At 44.0% G+C, this 26,568-nt stretch overlaps 2 protein-coding genes across 2 annotated transcripts in view; both read left to right on the top strand.

Annotated features, from left to right (window-relative positions):
• The window catches only part of LOC131260397 (protein TANC2), a 120,360-nt gene extending 107,753 nt beyond the window's left edge, over positions 1 to 12,607 (top strand). Inside the window, exons 4-10 of the mRNA XM_058262103.1 lie at positions 3,323 to 3,638; positions 4,096 to 4,434; positions 7,239 to 7,577; positions 7,653 to 10,109; positions 11,143 to 11,494; positions 11,562 to 11,853; positions 11,932 to 12,607. Coding sequence (XP_058118086.1) covers positions 3,323 to 3,638; positions 4,096 to 4,434; positions 7,239 to 7,577; positions 7,653 to 10,109; positions 11,143 to 11,494; positions 11,562 to 11,853; positions 11,932 to 12,300 — 4,464 coding nt within the window. The 3' untranslated portion in view covers positions 12,301 to 12,607. The remainder of the gene's footprint in view (positions 1 to 3,322; positions 3,639 to 4,095; positions 4,435 to 7,238; positions 7,578 to 7,652; positions 10,110 to 11,142; positions 11,495 to 11,561; positions 11,854 to 11,931) is intronic.
• A 7,037-nt stretch (positions 12,608 to 19,644) lies between these two features.
• On the top strand, positions 19,645 to 21,455 carry LOC131272471 (pneumococcal serine-rich repeat protein). The gene is made up of 2 exons (XM_058274213.1): positions 19,645 to 19,892; positions 19,972 to 21,455. The coding sequence occupies exons 1-2, from the start codon at positions 19,745 to 19,747 to the stop codon at positions 21,153 to 21,155; spliced, it is 1,332 nt and encodes a 443-aa protein (XP_058130196.1). The 5' UTR covers positions 19,645 to 19,744; the 3' UTR covers positions 21,156 to 21,455.
• Positions 21,456 to 26,568: the final 5,113 nt, after the last annotated feature.

The following is a 26,568-nucleotide window of genomic DNA, read 5'->3' as shown; positions in this document are numbered from 1 at the left end:
TTAATTGTCTCTGGCCAAACCGAAAGAGTCTTTGCCGGTAGCAACCTTTTGCGTTCCAGCTTGTCTGAGTTTTCTTTTCTATGCGCCACTTTCTGGCGAGGGCCATTTTCGCTCCGGAAGAACGGAACCAACGCCAAGTCCTTGCGCTAGCTGCACTTCATCATTTTTCCGGCGGCGTCATTATGCGCGACTATGACACCCGGGCGTCCGGTGGCGAAAAACGGTCCAATAAATGGAGCCCAATTTCTTCGCCACCACTTTCTCGGTGGAAACATCTCCGTCGTAAAGAAAAAAAAACCGTTAATCGTTTCCATCGACATCGTGGCGGCGATGCTTCCTTGTGGCGGTGGCAATCATAATTTTCCGAAATTGGTGCACTTGAGGCGATCGTTAACAATTGGCGGCGGTAAGTTTGTTGGTTTACGGCCCGCCGGTTTGGGGTGTGTTGGCCGAAAAGGGCTTGGTGTATTTTTGTTTAATTTACTTACCCATTTTTTTGTCACCTGGGCGAGGCGCGTAATTTGGTAGCACGAATTATCCACGGGCTGTACGAATCGATGGTCTACATGCACTTTCATAATTTGCCAACATTATCTCGCTTTCATCAGGAGCAAACAAATCGTTTCACGAAAAGTTTGTTTAGTTTGTTGTGTGTCAATGTGGGTTTCTCTTTTGGATAGTTAAAAAAAACACTTCTCAGAATTACCGTTACATCAAATTTGTGGTTCAAGCTCAATTATGAAAATTGTAGCGTTCTATTGTTACACTCCAGAAAGATAAGACCTACATTCGTAGACCATTTTTTGACCTCAAATAAATTCAATATTAAAGTACCTACCTTGTACTTTTCTAACTCCTCTCAACATTTCTGTATTGTAGACAGTTTTCATGTCCATGTTTTTAATGATTTTATAGTTTCACTATTCAAAAATTTATTTTTAGATGTGTAAAGCTTTCCAAACGTTAGCTAAATTGAAAGGAATTTAAAAAGATATATAAGTTGAAAACTTCAGTTTGTCAAAAATTATATTATTCAAAAAACCAAATCGTTTGAATAAGTTTAATTTGGAATAGTTTTCTTTCTATCTTGTTTTCAAATACTGTGTCAACCTAACTGTTGAGAAAAGATTTTATTTTTTTCGATTTGCAAATGAATGTTATTTGGTTTTAAATGAATAAGAAGCTTTTTTCATTCTTATGAGTTGACCAAAAGATCAAGCGAAGAATACAATATAAAATAAATGTAAAATAATTATAATGAATAACAACATACACCAATATAAGAATATTTTTTCCAGATTTCTATCAAAACGGCCACTAAGTTCAATTTATTTCATTTCTTTGTGAATGATGAAAGTCTGCAAATCCGTGCAATGATTCCTTGTGACCGCAATTGATGAATCACTGCATGCATGTTTCTTCGGATTTTCTTTCGTTGCGTTGCTTCCCCCAACGGAAGGATCACTGTACGTCGGCTGGCCCAGTCTTCGAAGCGATCCCGGTCCACGATCCATCATCGGAACGCCGTTCGCCCGCTCATGGTGTGGGCTTGCGTGTTTCTTTAGCTGTCGAAGATCATTAGATAATTGCGGCTGGCCAGTTTGCCGGCCCCGACTAACCTACACTTGTGTGTGGCAAGGGGAAAAAGAATGAAAGGCTTTGCAAAAAACATAAAAACCACAAACAAAAACCCCAAATGACCCACTGGCCAAGGCGGTGGGTGATTGGTTTGCAAGCATATGCTCGCCAACGTGTTTTTCCTCCTGCCATCGTTTCGCCGAGCGACGTTACGAAATCTGGAGGCCACTTCGCAATTCACTGGCGACGATTAGATGGTTCTGCACCATTTGGGCATTTGACGCCCGCTGGCGGATGGTGTAGGATTTGTGAAAATTGTCTACCATTTCGTTTGCCAGCATATGAGGGAGACATCTTGCACTCGACTGGCCAAGGGAATGGTTAAGCCCTCGCGAACGTTCGCGGGCGAATAATTATGTTTTACGACAGTTTCCGACTTGCATCGATAATATTAAGCCATTAGCGGTTGGAAGTTTTCCCGAACCGTGTCCAATGGTGGGTAATAATTTAGAGCTAAGGATTGAAGCTTCACAGAAAACGCTGTTTGTCGCAGCTCTTCAGACGTGCAATTTAAAGAGGGATTTTCTGTGATAAATAAATTAACATAACAAATCCGATGTTTCAGTCAATAGAAATCAACCTACCAGAATAACCTTACGAACTTGATAAGAATAAAATGATCATATCCTTTTTTACCTAAATCCATCCATTTTTACTTAAATCAGAGATTCTCAAAGGACCGACCGCTGGAATTTTTGTGGGTGACATTTAACGACTGTTTGACATTTCATTAAAATGCACCAGATAGTAATGACACGTTCTTATATATTTGTGTGCAGTCCTGAAGTCTCGAAATAAAAGATCTGTACTCAATATGACATCAAAACTAATACCTTCATAAAATATTAAAATGGCTTCATATACATTTATGAAAAAAACGTTATCATTCCGCGATCGTATCGTTTAGAAGAGTGCTCATATTTGGACTCTATCACATGATGTAGTATTATCACATCTACCAATCGACAAATGTGTTAAAAGCGTATAGTTTTTACAAGATAAATGACTTATTATTGAAAACACACGCATGAGTCTCAACATTACGTACCAAACGAAAAAGTTTCTAGCGGTAGGAAAACACAGTGTAAGATACAACTGCATTTATGGATGAGAACGTTTTTGCGCAAGAAAAGAGATCATATAACCCGCCGTTAATGAAGAGTTAGAGTTTTTGATCAAGTTTGGACGTAAGAATTATAATAGAGTTAAAAAAATTGACTAAATAATGTTGTAACATTTTTTTTAGAATTTGTTTTCCATTTGAACTAGTTTACAGCTTGTTTATTTGATCAAAAACTGTGCTATTAAAATTTATAATCAAACATAGAACTTCCCTTTAGAAAGAAGTTCGTGGCAAGTTACTGATCAATTTAAAATGATGTGGGATTTAAATAAGATGAAACGTATTTTCCTACAATCATTTCTAAATCGATACCGAAATTGATTACTACAAAATGAAAAACTATGAATAAATCCAAACACGAAACCATAGTTTTTCAAACCTTTTTCATACATTGAGTGTTCTTATGTCTGCGAAGTTCGTGAAAACAAAGTTGAGGCACACTGGGTTACATAATTTAGATCGATGTTGTGTTCACTACGACAAAACCATGGAGACAATCGTTCCGCTCGTCAAATATCATTATTCTAACCACGATTCCACCTCGATCGCTGTCATTTGCAGAATCCTGCCGACGTGCTCGGTTCCTCCGAGCGCTACAAGCTGAAGGACCGCCCGCCAAAGTGTCCCCCGGGAAAAGCGGAATCGCACTACGCCAGTATCACCAGCGCACCATCCCAGCAGACGGGCGGCGGGTTCGGCCTGAAGTCGACGCTCCAGCAACGCTCGGCGCTCAACAGCAGCAGCGACATGGCGTCCAGCACTTGTGCGACGCCACCGCAGAACCGCCGGCGGCTGTTCAGCCCGAAGAATCTCCGCAGCCCGTTCGGCTACTGGCGCAACGGCAACGGCGGCAACACGGACAACTCCACGCTCTCGGGTAAGTTCAAGCGATTGGAGGCGATTCGTGATTGAGCAATCACCGGACGGAGCGCAATTCGTTCCCAGAAGGTTCGACACCCGAGCGATCGGCGGCGGATTCCGTGTCCGCCATCGGGGATCGTTCCTGTCCGAGGGAAAGAACTCAAGAGCCCCTCGAAAGCATTAATTATAGCCATCCGACCACCTCGAGCATGTCGATAGTTCTCAGCGTGAAATTACATACCCGTATATTCTTTACCGTATCGTTCAACCTTGGCATTCTTTCTTCTTTCTTTCGCACCACCTCTCTGTTTACTTCCTCTCGATCGTTGTCCTTCAAAACGGCTCATCAACATCGTCACTAATCACGCGCGTTCATCACTCATTAAACCTAAAAACGCATCCTCCGCGTCGTCACTTGTGCTGCAACCCGTTTCCGGGAACACGCATCCCCGTCCACACCGAATGTCCGACAGGTCTGGCGTCGCTACTAAATCCCGCAACGTTTCATCGAGCGACGACGGCCGCCGCCAGCAAACTAAGCCGCTCGATGGCCCGAACCGGCCCCGGCCAGGGTATCGCATCCTCCCAGGGTGTTGGTGGTGGTGGCCCGGGCGGCGGTGGGGGTGGGTTCAATCTGCTGTCCACTCATGGGGCACCGCCCGGTATCAGCAAGCGCCAGCGGAACGCTAATGATGGCCATAAATTTCATCGACTCAGTCTCGGATCGTCCGCGTCGATGGTTTTCGGCAAAATTAAATCCCTCTGGTCGGCGCAGGCGACGACGGTCAGCGCGGGATTGAATCAATTAGCAGGCATGGGCTCCTCTTTCGGCGCGCGATTTGCGAGCGAGATGTGTTTTCGTTGTTGTTTTCCTGCCGGGTTTTTTTTTTCTTTTCGTTTTTGTAATGTTGTGATTGCGAGTGACTGTTTTTTTTTTTCATTCGTTTCCTGATCCATTCTTATGTTGTTATCTTTGATTTTGGTTGGTTTTGCTCCTAAGCCTCTTCAGTTTATCCGTTTTTAGGTTTTCATTTTCCTTTTCCCTTGTCCTGCTTTGCTTTGCATCGTCTAACTCATCTACTCTTCCCGTTACACAAACCTAGTTTCAGTATATATTGTTGTTGTTGATTGGTGTTTTTCTTTTGCTAATTTGTATGCTCTGACATTTATTCGCTAACGTTGAAGTATTTTAGTTTTGGGAATAAATTAATTGTTTTTTTGGTAAAAGAGTAAATGAGGCCCCGGCCGCCATGTTTTCGATCGTGGCTACACCTCTTGTGGACGTTTAAACTGAATGTATGCAATTGGTGATACATTAATTCGTTAAATTCAACCTACGAGTATTTGAACCGTAGTGTGTACCGTTAATTTCGGCTACGCAATCAACCTATGGGTGCGGTATGAGGGGGGCCCACGGGCCCCCCTTATTTCTCAAAACTATAACAAACTCTCTTTTTCGGTAGACCTAGCGCAGTCCGCTCGCTTCGCTCGCTGCGGGCGCGCCGCCGTTTCCAAATCATTTCTTCGGCTAAACTCATTGTTTCATGCTGTCCATCATGTGTGGTATAGTTTACTTACTAGTAACTTAACATGTAAAAGTATATTAACCCGCATTCAACCTCCACTGCGTGATTAGTTTAAACCGTTATGGTCTTTAAAGCGAACCGTTAGCGTTCAAAAATTCGAAACGAATGCATGTGTCGCGCTTTGCATAGCTTCAGGCGCTAAATGTGAACCAGTAGGAAGAGGAGAATCTAGCCCGGGGCCTCATTTACTCTTTTACCGTTTTTTTTTCTTGTTTGGCTAATCCTCTTACATCTTCTTGAACCGTGACCGCACAGAGACGGAATTTGATTTATAGAACCATAACCGTACCTGAGCCACCAGAATTTGACATATTCCGACCGAGGATGTTCGGATCGGAATGTGGGGTTTTATATCATTTCCATAATGAATGTTTTGATCTCCGTTCTGCGCTTTGCTTTGGCAGATGAAAAAAGCAATGGTCTCTATCTGGATTGAAACACAATCCGGAGGAGCAGATCGTTATGGAAATATCTTTAAAAAAAAGGTTCATCAACCTGCTTAACAGATGACCTACGGTTGTGTTGTGTTTGTTGTGTTCAAAATTCAAACTTTTTGTTGCTAGAATGAGTGTTTTCTGCTAACGTTTTAATAGCTTGTTATTTATTGGAATAATTCAATGGACTGCCCGTTCGGTAAGCTTCGTGATGGTCAATTAGTTTTGGCTCAGAGATACTTGCTCAATTAAAGAATTAGCAAGGTTTCAATTTTTTCGGTGTGCCATGAGGCCATAATTTTGCATTAGTGAAGAGCCTGTCGGTTTGATTAAATAACGCTTCATAATCTCTGCTTTTTTATAAGTTTAAATCGATACAAAATTTAAGACTCTAAATCGTCCTTCTAAAAACAGAAATGCTCTGAAGAAAATGCTTCAAATCTACACTCAACCCTACATCGGTTCCTTTGCTCACCTCCTATCGTATTCATTGATCGTGTTCGAACGATCGTTTAGATTATAACACTTCCCGAGCCCGAATCGTTTTAAAATAAAATCTCAGACACTCCACTCTGGACTCGGCTTTAAAATGCCGAAACCGATACGATCGTCTGGCAGCGGGAAAAAACAGCTTTTAGCTTTATCGCCTGGAACGATGCCACAGTATACGTTACACGCTAATTCCTATTGATGAGGCGAAACAAACTTTTCGTTGAGATAATTAACCAATTCGTTCATTAGGGCAAACGGTTCTCGAAACCATTCTTCTCGTGCTGCAGTGGAGAGTCGTCATTTTTATTTAACGACTCAATGTGCTCTGTTGAAACATTTTTTTTTTCTCTAATCTTTTGTTCAATGCAGTTTCCACTTTTCGGGCAATCATCGAAAACGTAACGCCTTTTTGTTAAACCGAAGCGACCATTAAAAGGAGTTTGAAAGTGTTTTAACATCTTACAGCAGGGGTCGGCATACATTTTTTAAAAAGGGCCAGATGATTTAAAGGAAACGTAAGCGCGTAGTATCCTTTTGAATGGAGTATCAACTTTCTAAAGATTAAAGTTACATAAAAATTGGCAAAAGATAAAATACTTGAAATTTTATGGTTGAACTTTTTTTAACATTTTCATACTTACATATTTTGGTTGAATTTTGATTTTTTTTTTTTCAAAATATATAAGGAACACCTCGTTCAATAATTCTAACCTTCATGTTCGGTAAGAAAACGTGAACAAATCCGATAAAAATTTAGATGGCTTTTTTGTATAAAGCACTAACATTTTTTTACGAGCCGGATAACATCAGTTGACGCACCGGACTTTGCCGACCCCTGTCGTACAGCATGAATGAGTTCGTGTTTTTGTCAAGATAAGTGTTTTTCTGCATGAATTTTACCTTGTGTCGTTTTCGAATCTATTGAAATTTGTGTTTTATTTTTCCATCTATTAACACCATAGTTGTTTTCTTTTATTATTTCGTGTTGCCTCCATTGATTTGCCGGTTCTTCCAAGCATGTGGAACTTTTTTCCGTAAAAAACATTGTACTAAATCGAGAATTTTATTGTCTTTTCCTCCCATCGAAAAAAAAAACACCAACAGACGACGAAGGTGGCAACGTGAAGCCGCTGATGCTGAACGGCAAGTCGAAGTCGTCGCAGGACGAGCTGCAGGTGCGGCTCGGGTTCTTCCTCGAGACGAACGCGCGCCGCAACCTGCGCGGCCCGAACCAATCCTGCAGCTCGCTCACCTCGGCCAACACCAGCCCCGTGTCGACGCTGACCGGGTCCTCGGAGGCGGACGTTTCGCGGGTGCTGCAGCTGCAGGAACCGAACCACTACCATACGGGCTGCGAGTCGATCGGCTCGATGATGTCCGTGTCGATCTCCGAGCAGAGTAACGCGTCCTCGAGCCCCGTCAGCCGGCGACATTCGGTTACCAGTAAGTAATTGGTGGACACAGGCGCTTTTCGATGAATGATCACTTACTTATGTTGTGGTGTTTGGTGTATTGCAGCATCACAAAGCGGAAGCAACGTGGCTGATGAGCTGATGGCGTTCAAGAGTCGCCGCACGACCGTGCGCCGTTCGGCACGCTCCGGCCAGATTAAGGGACCGATCGATCCGAAGATCCGGTTCGCCCAGTACCGGCAGCACCAGCTCACGCTGAAGCCACTGTTCTTCGAGGTGCCGACGCAAGAACCGGACCCGCTGTTTGTCGGCCGGCACTGGTTGGTGCGCGAGCTGGCCACCGCGATCCAGTCGACCGATTCGCCCGGCGTGCTGCTGAGCGGGAACCTCGGCACCGGCAAGACGGCGCTCCTGCTACAGTTGGTCGAGTACTCGTGCTTCGGGCGGCGCAAGGAGATGCCGATCCAGGAGAACGACGGCATCTACTGCCAGATCAATGTGGCGCACGATCGGCTCCGGAACCTGGCGTCGCACGTCGTGGCGTACCACTTCTGCCAGGCGGACAATAACGCGACCTGCCTCATACCGGACTTCGTGCACTCGCTGGCCGCGCAGCTCTGCCAGGCTCCGCAGTTGGCCGGCTACCACGAGTTCCTGCTAGGCGAGCACGCCCTCCAGCACGCACTCAGCGTGAAGGAGTGCATCGCCGATCCGGAGCGGGCGATGGTGATGGGCATCCTGGAGCCGCTGGCGACGCTGCGGCGCGTCGGCAAGATCCCGCCGAAGAACTGCGTCATCCTGGTGGACGCGCTGTGCGAGGCGGAGTACCATCGGCCCGACCACGGCGACACGATCGCGTCCTTCCTGCAGCGCATGACCGAGCACTTCCCGTCCTGGCTGAAGGTGGTCGCCACCATCCGCACGCAGATGCTCGAGTTCACCAAGGGTCTGCCGTACACGAAGATGAGCCTGGACAGCTGGACGACGAACGAGTCGCTGCAGAAGGACATCCTCGAGTACATCACATTCCGCATCAACCAGAGCCAGAGCATCCAGCACAACGTGGCCGGCGGGAAGGAGATCGTCAACACGAGCGCCCACTTCAAGTTCGCCCAGCACCTGCTCGGGCTGACCAAGGGGTCGTTCCTGTTCGCGAAGCTGTCGCTCGACCTGATCGAGCGCGGCAACCTGGTGATCAAGTCGAGCAGCTTCAAGGTGCTGCCGGTGTCGCTCGCCCAGATCTTTCTGCTCAACTTCAACCTCCGCTTCCCGACGGCGACCGCGTACGATCGGATCTCGAACATCCTGGCCGTCTGCCTGGCCGCGCTCTACCCGCTCACGCTGACCGAGATCTTCTACTCGCTGAATGCGCTGATCGCGAGCGAAGCGCCGGAAGGAGCGGACGCCGAAGGGGACGCGCCGACGGCCATGATCGATTGGGATGAGTTCCTGTGCCGGTTCAAAACGCTGACCGGGTTCCTGGTGAAGCGCCTCGACAACACGTACATGTTTTTCCACCCGTCGTTCAGGGAGTGGCTCATCAGGCGCGAGGACGGCGAGAGCACCAAGTTCCTGTGCGATCTGCGCAACGGGCACGCCGGTATCGCGTTGCGGCTGTCGCGCCTCCAGGCTCCGCTCGATCCGGACCAGGCGCTCGAGCTCGGGCACCACATCCTCAAGGCGCACCTCTACCGGAACGCCCCGTCCAGCCAGTCGCCGCGGGATCTGCAGGCGTACTGGGTCGCCTCGGTGACGGGCTGCGTCTCGTCGGCCCTTTCCACCCTGCGCAACGTGTACAGCCCGAACATAAAGGTGTCCCGCTTGCTGCTGCTGGCCGGTGCGACGCCCGACCACGTGACCCCCTTCCTCGGCAGTGCGCCGGTTCTATGCATCGCGGCCCACGAGGGAATCCTGCCGATGGTGAACCTGCTGCTCGAGTTCGGCGCGAACGTGGAGCAACCGAACAGCCAGGGCTGCACACCGCTCATCCTGGCAGCCTCCAAGGGCCACTGCGACGTGGTACGTCAGCTGGTAGCGGCGGGTAGCGTCCTCGGTCAGACGGACACCTCACAGCGGTGCGCGCTGGTGCATGCGGCCGTCGCCGGACGGCTGAAGGTGGTGAAGTATCTGGTTGCGTGTGATTGGATTCCGCGGCCGGGCAGCACGGCGGACGTGACGCTCGAGCAGGCCGCCCAGCAGTCGCTAATTGCCGCTGCCGGCCAGGGCAACACGGAGATCGTGGAGGACTTCCTCGATATGGGCGAGGTGCAGGTGAACCGGCTGGATGTGATCACGGGCGAGACGGCGCTGACGACGGCCTGTGCCAACGGGCACACCGAAACCGTCACGATACTACTGAGCCGGGGTGCCACGGCGGAGGTGCGCAACCGCAAGGAGATGGCCCCGCTGCTGATCGCGGTGAAGGAGGGCCACTGGGCGATCGTGGAGCGGCTGCTGCAGCATCAGACAGACTGCGAGCAGACGGAAGCGAACGGCAAGACGGCCCTCATGATCGCCGCCGAGGAGGGACACGTCGGCATTATCGAGCTGCTGCTCAGTCGAGGTACGTTTCGGTGTTGGTGGTTGAATTCTTCTACTCAAAAATATTTTATAGTACAGAAGTACAGAATTATGCAGTTTTATTCAAGTTGGATTCATCAGTTGTATTTTACCAATGAGAATCTAACGACGCAAGGAACATTCGTGCTAAAAATGTTCAGCCGAAAGCATTTGAGCGACTGTTTGTCCATTACGCTTACGTGTTTGTACAATTTTATTCACTTATCTGACGCTAACCGATGCAATTGCTTATTATTGGTAAACTATTGCAGATCACAATCACAAATAACGCATAAAAAAACTGACCATCATTTTATTAATGAAATCCTAATTTTTTTAGGAAAATTTTTCCAAAACCAAAATCAAACCAAAAAATATACAAACATGTGAAAAACCAGTGTGACATTTTTTTGAGCCATTTTCTCGACTTTGCCTGACTGTGAGAGGGTTAAATTCCAACGAAGTGTATTAGAAGCGTAGAACAATACATTTTTATTATCTTTTCAAGATTCGAATCATCATATTCATTCAACTTTAGAAAGATCACGGACTTTGGAAAGATTCCTCGGGATTTTTAGTGGCTGATTTTTATGAATAGATTGGATTGATTTCAATATAACCATAATTTAATCGTATTTTTTAAATAGTAAAATTCTGATGGAGTAATGAGGCCTGTTTTTTTTTTTAGTAAAAATCATCACCGAAATTTTGCTCCTTGCTAAAAATATTCTATCTTTATACTGTAATTTTTAAATTTTTGGTATAGCTATTTTAAAACACCATTTCGAACCATTTAATATTTTTGCATGCTACTTTTGAAAGTATTAAGTTTGAAAATTAATTTAACTAAACCCTCCACAAAGTGTTCGTCTTAAAATAACTGTTTTTGGAACGAGTGTATCAAAAAGATAAAAAGTGAAAAAACGTTAATGGCTATAAGTCGTTATTACCTTCAACGAATAGAATAAAAAAAATAGGTGTATTTGGTCTAATCGTTAGCAAAAAGTAATCTAAATTATTTTATTTTATTTTTGCAGGAGCTTCCTTGACGGCACAGGACAAGGACGGCCTGACGGCGCTTAGCTGGGCATGCCTTCGCGGGAAACAGCAGGCGGCTAAGTGTCTTCTGGAGCGCGGCGCCGACAAGCAGCATGCGGACGGAACCGGCCGAACACCGCTCGACCTGGCCGCTTACCAGGGTTCCGCCTCGCTCGTCCAGATGCTGCTCGATCACGGCGCCCAGATCGAGCACGTCGACATCAACGGAATGCGCCCGCTCGATCGTGCCATCGCCTGCCGGAACGTGCAGGTCGTACAGGTGTTCCTGAAGCGCGGCGCCAAACTGGGCCCGGCCACCTGGGCCATGGCGAACGGGAAGCCGGAAATAATGTAAGTGGCTGACGAAAGGGTTGAAGCTTGTACCATTCGTTTCATGCTTTCCTTCTCTTTTCCACAGGTTGATCTTGCTCAATAAACTACTCGAGGACGGCAACACACTGTACCGGAAGAACCGTCTCCAGGAGGCGTCCCATCGGTATCAGTACGCACTGAAGAAAATCCCGACGGTGCCGGGTTCGGGTGACGGGATCGCCAGCGGCGCAGTACTACCGACCGACCCGTTGACCGGTGGCCCGCTACTTACCGGACCGGACGGCAACAACAACAACTCGTCCGCCAATACGGCGACGTTCCAGCAGTTGCGGTTTAATTTCTTGCTCAATCTGTCTCGCTGCAAGCGAAAAATGAATGTAAGTTTAGCGGTGACCACTTTCCCCCGAAGGCCAACTAACTCTTACTCACACCGTCTCCATCCAATATCTCCTCAGGATGTAGCAGAGGCGATCGATCTTGCGCGGCAAGCGATCGAGATTAAACCGAACGCCTACGATGGCTACTACGCGCGGGCGAAGGCCCTGATGGAGTACGGCAACTATGCGGAGGCGCTGCGTGACGCGTCCGCCGCCCTGGCCCGCGCACAAGCGACCACCCCGGACATCCGGGACACGCTGACACGCTTGCACAGCGATCTGCAGAAGCGCCAGCTGCAGGTGATGGCCGACACGGCCAATACGGCGCTCGCCAGCGTTGGCCTTCCGACGGTAGGTGCTCCGATGGAGAGTGTCAGCACGCGGTCGAGCTCGGTTCACAGCAATCGGTCCATCGCCGAATCGATGGACATCATCACCGATCTGTGAGCCTGCGAGCTTCATTCCCGGATTGTTACGTTGATTTGACTTCGTCCGCCGTCGAAATGTCGAGGACTTCTGCTGTGCCTACTTTGATTACATGCGTGCATTTAACGGATTGAGGTTTGTCAGTTCGGGCGTTTATGTGTGTTTGCCGTTAAAAATTGTTTGGAATAACGAAAACAAAAACGACTAAAAATATAAATTGGTATACGAAAAACGAAAAAAAAAACACGATTGATAATGAACTTTAGGCGAGCTAATAAAATATTTTAATATTACTATTCCGATTCGCTTTCTTCTAAAGAAAGTGCACGCGAGCAAACGAGAACATTTCGAATTTTATTTGTTTTTAAAATCCTAACATACACATACACGCCAAACGCAATAGAAGACATTCGCATAAATTAAAGCATAAATATGCCTCTAGCTAAGAGCGAGAACTTTTTTAATTTAATTTAATTTATATGTCATAATTTGGGTTCCGAAACAGTGGAGCTAATCCGGATCCTCCGGGCAGACATTTGTCCGAACGGTGGACGAACGCATGACGATGGTGCTGAATTCCTTACTTTACGTTTTGATCTTACCGTAGTACGCAGCAGAACGCAGTCTGATTAATATGCCTGCAAGATGATGTATGTAATGATTTTGTTTATAATTTTTTTGTTTGTAAGTTTACGTAGCTGAGCGAGACAATTGAACAACTATCACTGGCCTTATTTATATATACATATTTGTTAAGATAAGATAATTTTCTTGACCAATACTACAAAAGCACACTACAGCCGATCTTCGACGAGAAGCAGCTGATGCCAGATTGTGACTTAATGGACAATGCTTAATGTTGATGCCCGGCATGTCTGGCATCTTGATCAATGCTTATCTATAGTTTCTGTTTTGTTCATAAATGAATGCCACAACACGAAGAATAAGTGTTTCTTTTATAGTTGACCAACAAAATTGTATTTATAGTTTATTTTTAACAGCAAATCACATCCTAGCGTGTGAAATTAATCAAAAGAAAATCTGAAGAAACAGGGGGTAGGTTAGTACAGAAAGCAAAACATTTAAATTATAGAAAAATATGCGGTAGCGATATGTAATTTGTACGTACTGTTTAAGTCAAAAAGCAATAAATACTGAACAACGGTTAAAACATTTGGTAGTTGGATTTCACACCTTTAGTATAAATTTTTATAAAGCATGGGGCCAATAATTTTTCAAATTCAATAACTTTATTATTATGCCGATGAGCACAAATTGTCGTAGAAACCCAGGTCACGGGAAAGCCGCAGCGCCGTGTAGACTTGCGGTTAGATAAACAAAACAGCTTTTAGTTATTAGAAAATACTCCGAAAATATTGCATTTTATCCTAAAAGATTTGAGACGTTGGTAAGCAAACCATCTTTAAATTATCTGAAACGAGTTATTTAGGTAAGATAAACTACATTAACACGTTGACTGCCATATCACCCAAAAGTGGGTGATAGTTCTAAAAAGTTCAAAAAAGTGTTTTATTCATAAACAAATGAAAATGCAACATCAAAATTATAGTAATATTTTATGTCAATTCTTTGAGAAGCTAAGTTTTTGCTTAGCCTTCAAAAATCGTTGGTTTAATAAATGTTTTAAGCAAATTTTATTAAAAAAGATTGTTCTAAAAAAGTGTGCTAAAAACGCTTGCAGTCAACGTGTTAACACGTTGCGTACCAAGCGTTTTAGCACAATTTTTAGTAAACATTTTTTAATTGCAATTTGTTTATAATATTTGTTTTTATTTTTATTTGCAAACCGATTGTTTCCGAAGGCCAAGCAAAAACTTAGCTTCCCAAAAAATTTATGTAAAATAGTACAATAATTTTTATGTTGCATTTTCATTTATTTATGGGTCAAAAACTTTTTAGTACTAGAACTGCTGTCACCCATATTTGAGTGACGCGGTACGGAACGTGTTAACACGTTGATTGCCATGTCACCCAAAAGTGGGTGACAGCAGAAATCAGTTCTAAAAAATTTGTGACCCACAAATAATTGAAAATGCAACATAAAAATTCTAGTAATATTTAATATCAATTCCTTGGGAATCTAAGTTTTTGCTTAGCCTTCAAAAATCGTTGGTTTAATAAATGTTTTAAGCAAATTTAATCAAAAAAGATTGTACTAAAAAAGTGTACTAAAAACGTTTGGCAGTCAACGTGTTAAATCCGTCGCTCATGGCACAATAATTGAAACATCGAGACACCCACCTAATCGATAAAAACCGGTTTGTGTCTCCGATGAACCGGCTATACCCCTGGTCACTTATCTGAGTATACAATCTCATTAAAATCTACTAGGAACAATATTTACTATTGACATATAAAAACGCAAGATTCTGCGGCAAGAATCAAACTCGTTTGATTTTTAGTACAGAAAATGCAAGGGCTTGCGTCAATCGGTGACAGCCTCTATCTCTCCCATGGGGAAAAAACGCAAACGCAAGTCCTTGCGTAAAGCTGTGACTAGGGGTTATCCGAGACACTTGAGTACAAGTTATCATATAAGTTTTCCATGCAATTTTTGCATGCTACAGTGGATTAAAAACTTGTACACAAAGCTTGTGTGTGGGTCTTGTACGTAAAATTTGTATAAAAAAGTGGTATAAAACTTGTATGAAAAAATAGTTTGGAATTGTCTCGGATAATCGCTTCAGCCGAGACACGAACTGGTCTCACTTCAGGTTTTCGCTTCTGACAGCAACATTTTTGACGATTTTAGTGCTTATTCTTCGAGCAGACAAGTCAAATTCGGAGGTGAAAATATTTTATTTTGTATTTTTAGGTAAAAGAGAAAATGCGGCCCCTGCACAGAGATTCAGAGTCCGGTCTTTTGGTTTAACATTTCTCAAAACCAATTTTTAAAATTTTTCTTGGTAAAAGAGTAGATGATGCCCCGGGCTTCGTTTTTTCGGTCGTGGCTACACCTCTTGTGCGACGATATACCTAAACGTATGCAATTGGTTTTACATTAATTCCTTAAATTCAACCTACGAGTATTTGAACCGTAGTCTTCTTCTTCTACTTGGCGTAAACGACCTTGTTGGTCATGCCTGCCCGTTAGGGGTTTAGAGACTTTTAGCCTATGTGCACGTCAGTCCTCTCGCACAGGGGAGGGTCCGGTTTCGGTTGGGATTCGAACCCACGCCGTCGAGGTGGTGAGCCTCGGCGCTCATAAACCGATTTTCTAACCGGCGCTACCGCTCGGCTGTCGCGGACCCCATGCTGTCCATCATGTGTGGTATAGTTTACAAAGTTACTTAGCATGTAAAAGTATATTAACACTCTGACGGCCGGGTACATCTATAGATGTAATGGACCCGTTTCAGTTTGCATCCGATCATATCATTTTGGTGTGCTGTCAACGCTGTCTCCTGACACGCACCACAGACTACTGGATGTAAACAAATATCAAATAAAAATTGAATTGTGCGGCCGTCAAAGTGTTAACCTGCATTCAACCTCCACTGCGTGATTAGTTTAAACCGTTATGTTCTTTTAAGGCAACCGTTAGCGATCAAATATTCGAAAAGAATGCATGCGTCGCGCTTTGCATAGCTTCAGGCGCTTAATGTGAACCAGTAGGAAGAGGAGAATCTAGCCCGGGGCCTCATTTACTCTTTTACCGAAAAATATGATTCACATTCTTGGTTAATTATTGTCTTGAAAACAATGAAAACCTGTATACAAAATGTGGACGACCGGACCGCCGCTCTAGCTGAACCACTGTGCCCTGCCTAGAATTCTTTTCGAATATTTTAAAGCTAACGATTCCCGTGGGCCCCACTCATACCACACCCCTAGGTTGATTGCGGTGCCGAATATTAACGGTCCAAAAATCTGTGAACGAATGGCCCCTTTGAAGCAATTCATCGAATGTTTGGATCTTTGAGTATTAGCTTTTGTATGAATAGCCTAATGTTTTTTGGTGAATTGAATGAATTGCAAAAAAACTGAATGAACTTCAATTTAAACAATTTCTTTAAGAAAGTAATATACAACTTTGATCCACATCACGCCGATATATTGCGGTTGACAACAGCAAAAAATTCACATAGATTTTCGAGACAAGCGAATAAATAGTGGTATAATAAATACAAAACAAACGTCATGAACTACAAGAGCATTTTAAATAAAATAACAGATGTGGAGCAATAAGTTAGCTGTAATAATAATGCACATTTACTTATTTGATATCTTAAATTTACTAAAAATCAAAATGCACAATAGTGTTAAAGCAACCTTATCTTTTACTGAAAGTTAAAGCCTACCTATTTTGGGAGGAAATGCGGCTTGCGAGGTGAAACGAGTTTGACATCACTGGTCTAAACTAATAAGTTAATGTATCCCCTATTGCGTACATTCAGGTATATCATTGAGCTAGAAGTATAATCACAACCCAGCGAACGGCGGTACACTGAATATCGAGCAGTTTTTTGCCTTTTTCTTTCGGACCCCCCGATATCCGCTTAACGGGGGGTCGGATTACACGCACACAACGTTGAGTCAGAGGTGACACGCACACCAAGCGCGCCAGGCAAAAAAAGGGCAAAAACATAGTTGCTCTCTTATTCCGCTCGCTACTATCCTCAGCCCCCAAGCTTTCTCCCAGCTCGTCTTCAATTCTCACCAATGCGTCTTTTTCTACTATTTAGTCGTCATGTTGTCTCGATAGGATAAGTCAGTGCAATAATCATTCTGGGCTATTTGTCAGTTGGCGATGCCCGAGGTTTAACATCCAATATTAACCTAGGAGGAATGGACATCGTTTTCCATGACGTTCCATTCTCTCTCCTATCATGGCGCACTACTTTGCTCCGCTCAGGTGTAAGCACGGATGGTTTTGCAAACAGCTGTTCGTAGTCAATGATATGAATGGTGTATGTGTTCGATGCATGCATGGGGATTGTTTTGATTGCGGAATGAAATTGCGTCAAGCTAATGTAATGAAATTGCATGCATGAAACTAAGTAATTTCTTTATTTGTCGTTTTGCTTCTTCATTTTCTTTGTTCTTCGTACGTTTTACTATAGAATTGAATGAATGAAAGAACTACATTAAAATAACGATTACAAATTTATGAATTGCGATGGGTTGAAATATGGTAGTACTGCGTTATCACATTAGCACAACAACCGCAATAATGCCGTTAATCGCTGTATGCATGTTGTACGGGTTGATTAAGGTAAATTCAATTTACGTATGCTCGTGTCAGCTTGAATAAAGGTTCATCGGATTTCGGTTCAAAGAAGTGAGCCAAAGCCTTTGGTTGATAATGGCCATTCACATTATTGAAACAAACTGAACCGTGCAGCGATTGCTACCAATTTCGAACGCTTGTAAATCTGGAGACCGCTACATTGCTCAGCAATCAGCTGTGCCAATAACATAGAATAAAAATCATAACACATACAAACAAACACAGCCCCAATACGAGTGAAAGAGAAAGCACATTTGAGGCATGCTCTTTTTGCACACAGCAGAAAGCATTGAAAGAGAATCCTCAACACGCATACAATGCATATGCCTTCCGCTTCACGCACACCATCAACCGGTTTTTATTCCGCATTAACAGCAAATGCATGACCCAATGAGGAAGAAAGAGTCAGGGCATAGCATCAATAGCAGCTATCTCGATCTTGTCCACAGTAGAGGGTCGTGGAGATGGGATTCTCCCTACCCCTCGCCTGTAAAATGAACTGATTCGAGCAAAACCGTTCGCTGGGAACCGTAAAAACGAAGGTCGCGGCCTCATTTACTACCCAGCGAACGGCGGTACACTGAAAATCGAGTAGTTTTTTGCCTTTTTCTTTCGGACCCCCCGATTTCCGCTTAACGGGGGGTCGGATTACACGCACACAAAGTTGAGTCAGAGGTGACACGCACAACAAGCGCGCCAGGCAAAAAAGAGCAAAAACATAGTTGCTCTCTTATTCCGCTCGCTACTATGCTCAGCCCCCACTCTTTCTCCCAGCTCGTCCTCAATTCTCACCAATGCGTCTTTTTCTACTATTTAGTCGTCATGTTGTCTCGATAGGATAAGTCAGTGCAATAATCACTCTGGGCTATTTGTCAGTTGGCGATGCCCGAGGTTTAACATCCAATATTAACCTAGGAGGAATGGACATCGTTTTCCATGACGTTCCATTCTCTCTCCCATCATGGCGCACTACTTTGCTCCGCTCAGGTGTAAGCACGGATGGTTTCGCTCACAGCTGTTCGTAGTCAATGATATGAATGGTGTATGTGTTCGATGCATGCATGGGGATTGTTTTGATTGCGGAATGAAATTGCGTCAAGCTAATGAAATAAAATTGCATGCAAGAAACTAAGACATTTCTTTATTTGTCGTTTTGCTTCTTCATTTTCTTTGTTCTTCGTACGTTTTACTATAGAATTGAATGAATGAAAGAACTACATTAAAATAACGATTAAAAATTTATGAATTGCAATGGGTTGAAATATGGTAGTACTGCGTTATCACATTAGCACAACAACCGCAATAATGCCGTTAATCGCTGTATGCACGTTGTACGGGTTGATTAAGGTAAATTCAATTTACGTATGCTCGTGTCAGCTTGAGTAAATGTTCATCGGATTTCGGTTCAAAGAAGTGAGCCAAAGCCTTTGGTTAATAATCGCCATTCACATTATTGAAACAAACTGAACCGTGCAGCGATTGCTACCAATTTCGAACGCTTGTAAATCTGGAGACCGCTACATTGTTCAGCAATCAGTTGTGCCAATAACATAGAAACAAAATCATAACACATACAAACAACACATAGGTCCAATAAGAGTGAAAGAGATAGCACATTTGAGGCATGCTCTTTTTGCACACAGCTGAAAGCATTGAAAGAGAATCCTCAACACGCATACAATGCATATGCCTTTCGCTTCACGCACACCATCAACCGGTTTTTATTCCGCGTTAACAGCAAATGCATGGCCCAATGAGGAAGAAAGAGTCAGGGCATAGCATCAATAGCAGCTATCTCGATCATGTCCATAGTGGAGGGTCGTGGAGATGGGATTCTCCCTACCCCTCGCCTGTAAAATGAACTGATTCGAGCAAAACCGTTCGTAGGGTATTTTATAAAATAAAAATACAGGACTATTAATGAGCGGGTTTTCTGTACTTTAGTAGTTTTGGCCATAGACATGACGGTTAACTCTTGCTTTTTTGCTTTTATTCCATAAAATAGTAGAACATCGCCTTTGTCACGGAAATTATAGACCGCGGCCTAAGCAGGCTGTCAAGTGTGTGACAACCATTTGACAATGGTGTTTATTTTGTTTTCGATGATCTGCGAAGTTTCTGCCTGCGCTTGGTAATTCGACGTCCACGGGACAAATAGATTTACAACAGTGACAAAGCAGAAGTATACCAACGTCGTTGTGGTAAGTAAGCAAGATGCCCTCCGTGTACTTGGGTGTGCACTTACCCTTCAAGCCGTACCAAAAGCTGAAGATAGAAGATGTCGATCTCGGCGGTCGTACCGATATGCTTTGGTGCCAGGCGTTCAGGCTGATAAAGAGCGATGTGGCACCGCAAGAGTTCGGTAAGTAATGATTTAGTTGGCATTGAAAAATATGCTTGTGGTATGTAATGCTAGAGTATGATTTTGTTTTCCCCGTTAGAGTTCATCTATTGCGGCACTCCGTTGCGAGCTGACGATGTCCTTCAGAACAAAGGAGTCACCGATGGGGCGATGATACATGTCATACACAAGCGTCGTGAAAACGATCCCTCGGTCGACGAGGTGCAGCCACAGGAAGAGCGTCACCTCACCGAGGCAGAGGTGCAGAAGGTGCTTTGTCTGTGGCGAATGGTAGATTCGTCGAACTTCCAGAAAGTTCGCCAACCGGAGTTCATGAAGAAAGTGCTCGACGCGTACCCGTCGATCCGGCGCAACCTGTACGTGCTGTCGTTGCTCAAGGATCCAATCTTGCTCTCCTCGATGCAGCAGCCGGAAACGATTCGTCGGGTCGCCCTGAAGCATCCGGTTTTGATCGAAGCGTCGCGCACCATTGTACAGCTGCTTAACTCGAAAATGATATCGAAAGTGGCCAACTGCCACCTTTCGGCACCACTCGACAGTGCCCTCGATGATCCGCTGTCGGATTCGTCGTCGAGCGACGAAAACACCGCTTCACCGACCACTTCGACGGCACCAGCCACGATCCGGCGTATTACGGCCGACCAGCTCGCTTCGGCGCTGGCCTTTGCCGGGACGGGCGGGTCGTATAATTCGCTGTCGAACATTTCTCAGCGCGACGCCGACAATCGAGCGAGTCAACAGGATGGAAGCGCCGAAAGTCCAACCACCGCCAGCTCCACTGCCGTGAATCTGCCCTCAACGTCCGCCAGCCAACCATCCACCAGTGCCGGTCCCGCGGCAACTTCCTCGGGTGATCGCATCACATCCTCGATGCTGTTCGACGCCATTTCGATGATGTTCCAGCAGCAACGTTCCGGTGAAGGTTCGACATCGGCCGGCACTTCTTCCGCCAGAGCAAGTACGGCGGCGGTGGCTAGCGATGGTGGGGAAGCCACGGCCAACCAAACGGCGACGGTGGACGAACCGATGGACACCACTCCTACCCCGGCTGCGCCTGCTGCCCCGATGGGAGGCGATCTTGGAGTGCAGACACAATCACAACATACGGCCATGGCGGCCAGCATCGGTCAGTACCGTAGCGAGCTGGAGCTGATGCGCGAGATGGGACTGACCGACACGGAGACGAATCTACAGGCGCTTATCGTTTGCAACGGGAATGTAGAATCGGCCGTCAATCTCGTACTGAGCGGAATGAGCAACTAATTCGAACGCCGGCCAGCGGGACCGTTTCGTTTTTATGTAGGGTATTATGTAATTATTTTATTAATTTGTCAAAACTCTTTGCTGAGGCTTCAAACGATCAAGCCTGTGAAAATAACCAACATTAAATGCGAATAAAGTATACAAAATAAATTTATACAACAAACAGAAGTGTGATTTCTGTAGTATCGCTAGCGAAACCCGGGCGCTAAAAACATGACCAACACGGTCGTTACCCCATGAAGAAAAAGTCATGTATGAATTAATTTTGTAAACACAGTTGGGATTTTGTTACATGCCGTTTGCCACAAATAAAAGCATTTTCACAAACCAGTTGGGAGTTCCACTCACAGAATATATAACTCGGACGAATTAAAAACCACTCCACGATCAATCATTTAAATTCGTGTCCATTTCAAATCCCTGTGTGGGTATGCAGGACATTAAACTACTGGGCCTTACTTAATTCATGTTTGTTTCCTAGTTCCACAAGTCACAATCAAGAGAAACAATACAGAAAAACAGAACGATTCGAAGTTCAGGCAGGAAGTGTGAAGTTAGACGAACCAAATGTAACATTGAATAAACCTATCATCAAGATATTTGAAAATTTTGTCATAAGAAGTCAGAAAAATTACAATTTTTCTGTGTCATTTAGATAAATTAACCAACGTTGGTAGTCCTTGGAGAATCGGAACAAAGTATGTTTGATTTATCTGACGAAGAAAGAGTTGTGACGAGTTGCAAGATATTGGCAGAACGAAAGGAATCCTCGGTCAATCTACGTTTGAGATTTCTTGAAATATTGGATGAAATCGAAGATGTTGCACCAAAAGTGAAACTTGAAGAAACGGTAGAAACCCTGGCTGAAGTTTTTACTAGCCAACGTGAGGAGGTGGTAATTACAAACAAAGCAGTAGGTTTTGCAATGAACTAAACATAAATTCTTTCTTTAGCTAAGTCCACCAACTTTGCAGCCCATTGACGAACAGGACGAAAATGCATTGCACTCAATTGGTGATGAATGCATTGGAAGTTATTAGAAGGATGGATACAAACCTCACGTAATCTTCTTCTTGGCGTAACGACCTCTTGGTCATGCCTGCCCGTTATGGGCTTACGAGACTTGTTTCCCTGATGTAGTACGTGGATAGTCAGTCCTCTCGTACAGGGGAGGGTCCGGTCTCGGTTGGGATTCGAATCTACATTAAACTAAAAAAAAAGCAAATATAGAAGAGTTGAACTTAACTGAAGGAGAACACGATTGACGAAAAAAATCCTTAGGCCAAATTACCAAAATTGCAAACATCGACAAGTACAAGAAGGAATTAAAACAAACTTATAGCTAACAAATTGTATTACTTATGTAAAATTGCATTACTTGCGATAATAAGTCGTTAAGTAAATAGAATTTGTATTCAAATGTAGTGAAGTTCACGCGGTAGGTTTAGTAAATAATAAGGTTGTTCTACTCAAAGCCTTAGCCCCGTTGAAGCTAATTCAAAACCCGGTTGTTCTGACATGATATTGACTCAATGTATGGCTGGCTGAATGATTGTGAATCAAGCCAGGTTCCTAATGTTCTCTGATAATTTATATCGGACCAAAATAGAATAACTATCGGTCGTTAAGGGTTGTGGCTGACGGATAACGTTTTACACAGGCTGTAACACTTGTGAGCCCGGATACAGATTTGGCTGATATTTTGGATAGACAATCGTTGTTTCAATTATTGACTAAATAGTCCAATCATGAAATTAAAAAAAAAATGGGATAAAGGATTAAGAAAAAAGGGTAAGCGATCACTTTGTAACAGATTATTTGGAGTTTCGGACATACTGACACACTCTTCTGAGAACAAGCACGAACGCTCGCGGGAGAATGTTGTCGATTGGTTCATGTATTTTTTATCTTCTTTTTGTTTGGAGTAATTGATATGACGTTTTCTGCGTGTTTAATAATCGTTTTCCACCGTAAAACTTTGTAAAACGTACGGGAAGCATTCGTAAGTCGGATGTATGCAGGTATATATACCATATAATATACGCCCCTCCCTACCCCATCGTGGCTCGTTCTTGGGGCGTCTTGAAAATTCTAATTACGCTTTTCCTATCTTTACATATCAATATATCGGTAGGTTGAATTACGGCTCCATGTGTGTATTGATGTTCGGTTTTAAAAACTGTACGGCTCAAACATGTAAATGTATAACGAACTTTCGCCCTGCCGGTTCAATTCGGACCGGCCATCACCAACCACATCGTCTAGAAAATGGATTTTCGGTGAAATGTTCGATCGATTCAGCTTGGGATGCGTTTTTGTATGTTGCCTGTGTGCGTGTGTTGTTCATGGGTATAAAAAAGGTTGATTGGATTAAAATTGTGGTCCATTTTCTTAGGAACGCGGAAAAAGGGTATCCTATTCCCCTGTCCTCTTGGCAGGACAAGTCGTTTGTTAAGTCTTCTGTTTTTGATGCAACTAACGGGTGGGGTGGTTATGTAAGGAGGAAAAAACATTCCCCCTTTGGGTGTGTTTTCGTGGGTGTATGTGTGTGTGTGTATTTCTATTGCGAGCGTAATCCAACCATTGGATTTGTTGACTGTACAGACAAAACCAAAACAAACAAACAACGTCGATGAGGAATATCTTGCACGTGGGAAACCCAACTATCTTTTTGCAGGCCCGACCACTCGAGACCTCTAAACGGGCATTTTGTTTGTAGTTCACCGTTTCACAATCATTGTATCGAAAGCCCCCGTACCCTACCCTACACGTGGTGCGGCGTTCCACAGGCTGTCCTACTGCTACACCCTGCTAATCATAGTTAGAACCTAATTATTGTAATGTAAAACTTGATTGCAATGTTGTCTGGTTGTGTGTCTACTACATCTTACAAATATGTACAACGAGATTGGATTAAAAACAAACAGAAAAGAGAAAACACATAAAACGAGCAAAAAAAACAATTAGATTACCGCTCCTTCCGCCCTCTGTCCTTTGAGTCGGTAATAATGATGTTCCGTTCTCCGTTCGAGATTAAAAATAACTGTGTGAAAATATAGATCATTTTCGGTTTCATTTCTCTCCCTCTATCCGTCTCTCTTCCGCTTTTCACTGACCACGTTTCGCACGTTCTAACCCCGCTCTACAGATTGGCCACCGGGCGCCTCCACCGCTTCTACGCACTATTAAATACTTTCACCCGTTCACCCTTTCCCTATCGCTCTACAGTATGTATGTACTTAAGTTGCTTTGACACGTGTTTATGGGGGTTTGTTTTCATTTTTAAATGTCTATCGAATCGTTCTCCACTTGCAGCCCAACTCGAGTTTGGTTTTGTTTCTTTTACCTTCTTCATTTATCTAAAGACAGAGAGAGAGAGAGATTACAAGTTGATTACTTCCCGGGGTTGGTAGTAGCGTTTCAAGGGAGAAAACTAATACTGCCATTGGACACGAGTGCTCCCCCGAGGTTGAGCCAGGCAGATGCTGAGCAGGTAAAGTAGGTAGGTTACCGTTTTTTGATTATTTAGTAAGGAATTTATCGCCTTTCGCTTGGCGCTTTAGCGTACGTCCCGTATATAATAAAGCCCGCCTGGGGGTGGTTTTTGTTTTTCACCACATCGTGTTTTCCATGGACAAAGAAGTAACCTTGCCACACTGGCCGAGAGGGCCGAGATTGCACGCATCGGGTTTGTTTTGTCCTAATCCGTTTTAGAAATGAATGATTTTCGAGGGAAATGTTTCGTTTTGTTTTAGCTAAGCTTTACGCACATCTAATACGAGTGAAGGTTGGCGGTTTTCGTACACCGTTTGTTCCGATTCTTTTCGAGATTATGTTTCATTGTTTTGACCAATTCTAATTCTTCTGCCACACTGATACAAAAGCAGAATATGCCTTCGTTTTGTCTGTCCGTTGTGTCTTGTGCGGTTTTGCATTCAAAAACGGGATTAATACAACCCGTCGCAAGTTTCCTATACATTTCGGCCGGGGTTGGGATGCGATTCTCCGATGCAGCTGCGGTTCGCATGCAACCGTCGCGTCCCAGGGCCGCAAGCGGGGTGTTTGTGAATGATATATATACTTTTTTTTTTATAAAAACAAGAACGAAACAGTACGCCAATTATTCTACATTTACACATTAGCACACTAGCACCGGTCTGCAAATGGTCTTTTATGGCCACCATACACGGCAACGGACACAACAGCAAACACATCGAGAAGCTGCACATTGTCCCAGCTGTCTGGCAGTGTGTGTGTTTGTGTCCGCCGCGCTTCCATTCCAGTCCCCTGTTTTCTCATCCTCGCTACTCCTATCTCGAGGAATGGGACCCTTCGAGCCCTAAGTCTTATTGCGGAGCTGCCCAAAAACAAAATACGTGTATATAGTTCCTAGTTTTAAGCGTTGCAGCAACGTTAACTGTGTTTACGTCCTCCGTTCTACGTTCCCTCGCGATCGTCGCTCGTGCGGCGGGGAACCGTTAAGTAGTAATTACAAGTAGAGTCCATTTTCGCCCATCATCAGCATCCCGGGCTGGCTCCGATGCTCCTTACTCCGCGACCCATGACACCATGACCGATTTACATTCCGGACTCGGCGATCCCTTCGTCATCTGGGAAGGGTTGGTGTGCGGCAGCGACGGCAGGAAAAAGACAAGGAAAATAGAAAATTTAAGGTTAGATGTGACGAGACAAAAGCGATCGTGTATGGTTCAACGTCTTTACACGAAACGTTTTGCATGCAGCTCAACGTTGAACAAACAAACGAACAGGGCAGGGGAAAAGGGAGGATTCTTTTTCGAACAAAATGACACGCACATACAAAGAAACACATGCTTATGCTTCACTCACAAATAAGAAAAACAGAAAAAATTAAATTATTCACAATTTTTCAATGATATAAATGAGAATTCAAAAACGACCGAGAAATTCCTAAATTGGAGAGGTAAATAATGTATTGGAGAGGTAAATAAATAACATAATCGGTTTTGTTAGACTATTTGAAACAAAAAAAAAATGAACATTTAGTAAAAATATATTTAGTAAACATATAAAAGGTAATATGTGCAGAACTATTTTCGTGAAAAAATACACTTGTTGCAACACAATTTATATTGAAGATGGAATCTCCTTTTAACACTAGAATCCAAATAACAGTCATTTTGACTGCTACAAAATTTTCGTTTTTAATATTTCTAAAACGGATGAATATGTTTTCAGAAGGGTATTCGTAAAAGCCAAATCCATAAATCTAAAGAAAATAATTTAAGATTTTTCTGTTTCCAGAATCAAATTGACCAGATCCGAATGAATTTTTTACTGCTGTTTTACGGCTACTTTTTGGCACATTTGTTGACTATCTTTTGGCGCTTTAAGTTTTTTTATGCACCTTTTGCTAGCTCGGTAAAAATTCCAA

The sequence above is a fragment of the Anopheles coustani genome, chromosome 3, assembly GCF_943734705.1.
Source record: "Anopheles coustani chromosome 3, idAnoCousDA_361_x.2, whole genome shotgun sequence".
Taxonomy (NCBI): Eukaryota; Metazoa; Arthropoda; class Insecta; order Diptera; family Culicidae; genus Anopheles; species Anopheles coustani.
Note: the sequence above shows the minus strand (reverse complement) of the source record. Positions and strands in the feature narration are given on the sequence as shown.

Excerpts from the sequence above, each read along its gene's own strand:
- LOC131272471 (XM_058274213.1), top strand. The coding sequence starts at position 19,745 with ATGCCCTCCGTGTACTTGGGTGTGCACTTACCCTTCAAGCCGTACCAA. Across the intron at positions 19,893-19,971 it reads TGTGGCACCGCAAGAGTTCG|AGTTCATCTATTGCGGCACT; the intron begins GTAAGTAATGAT and ends TTTCCCCGTTAG.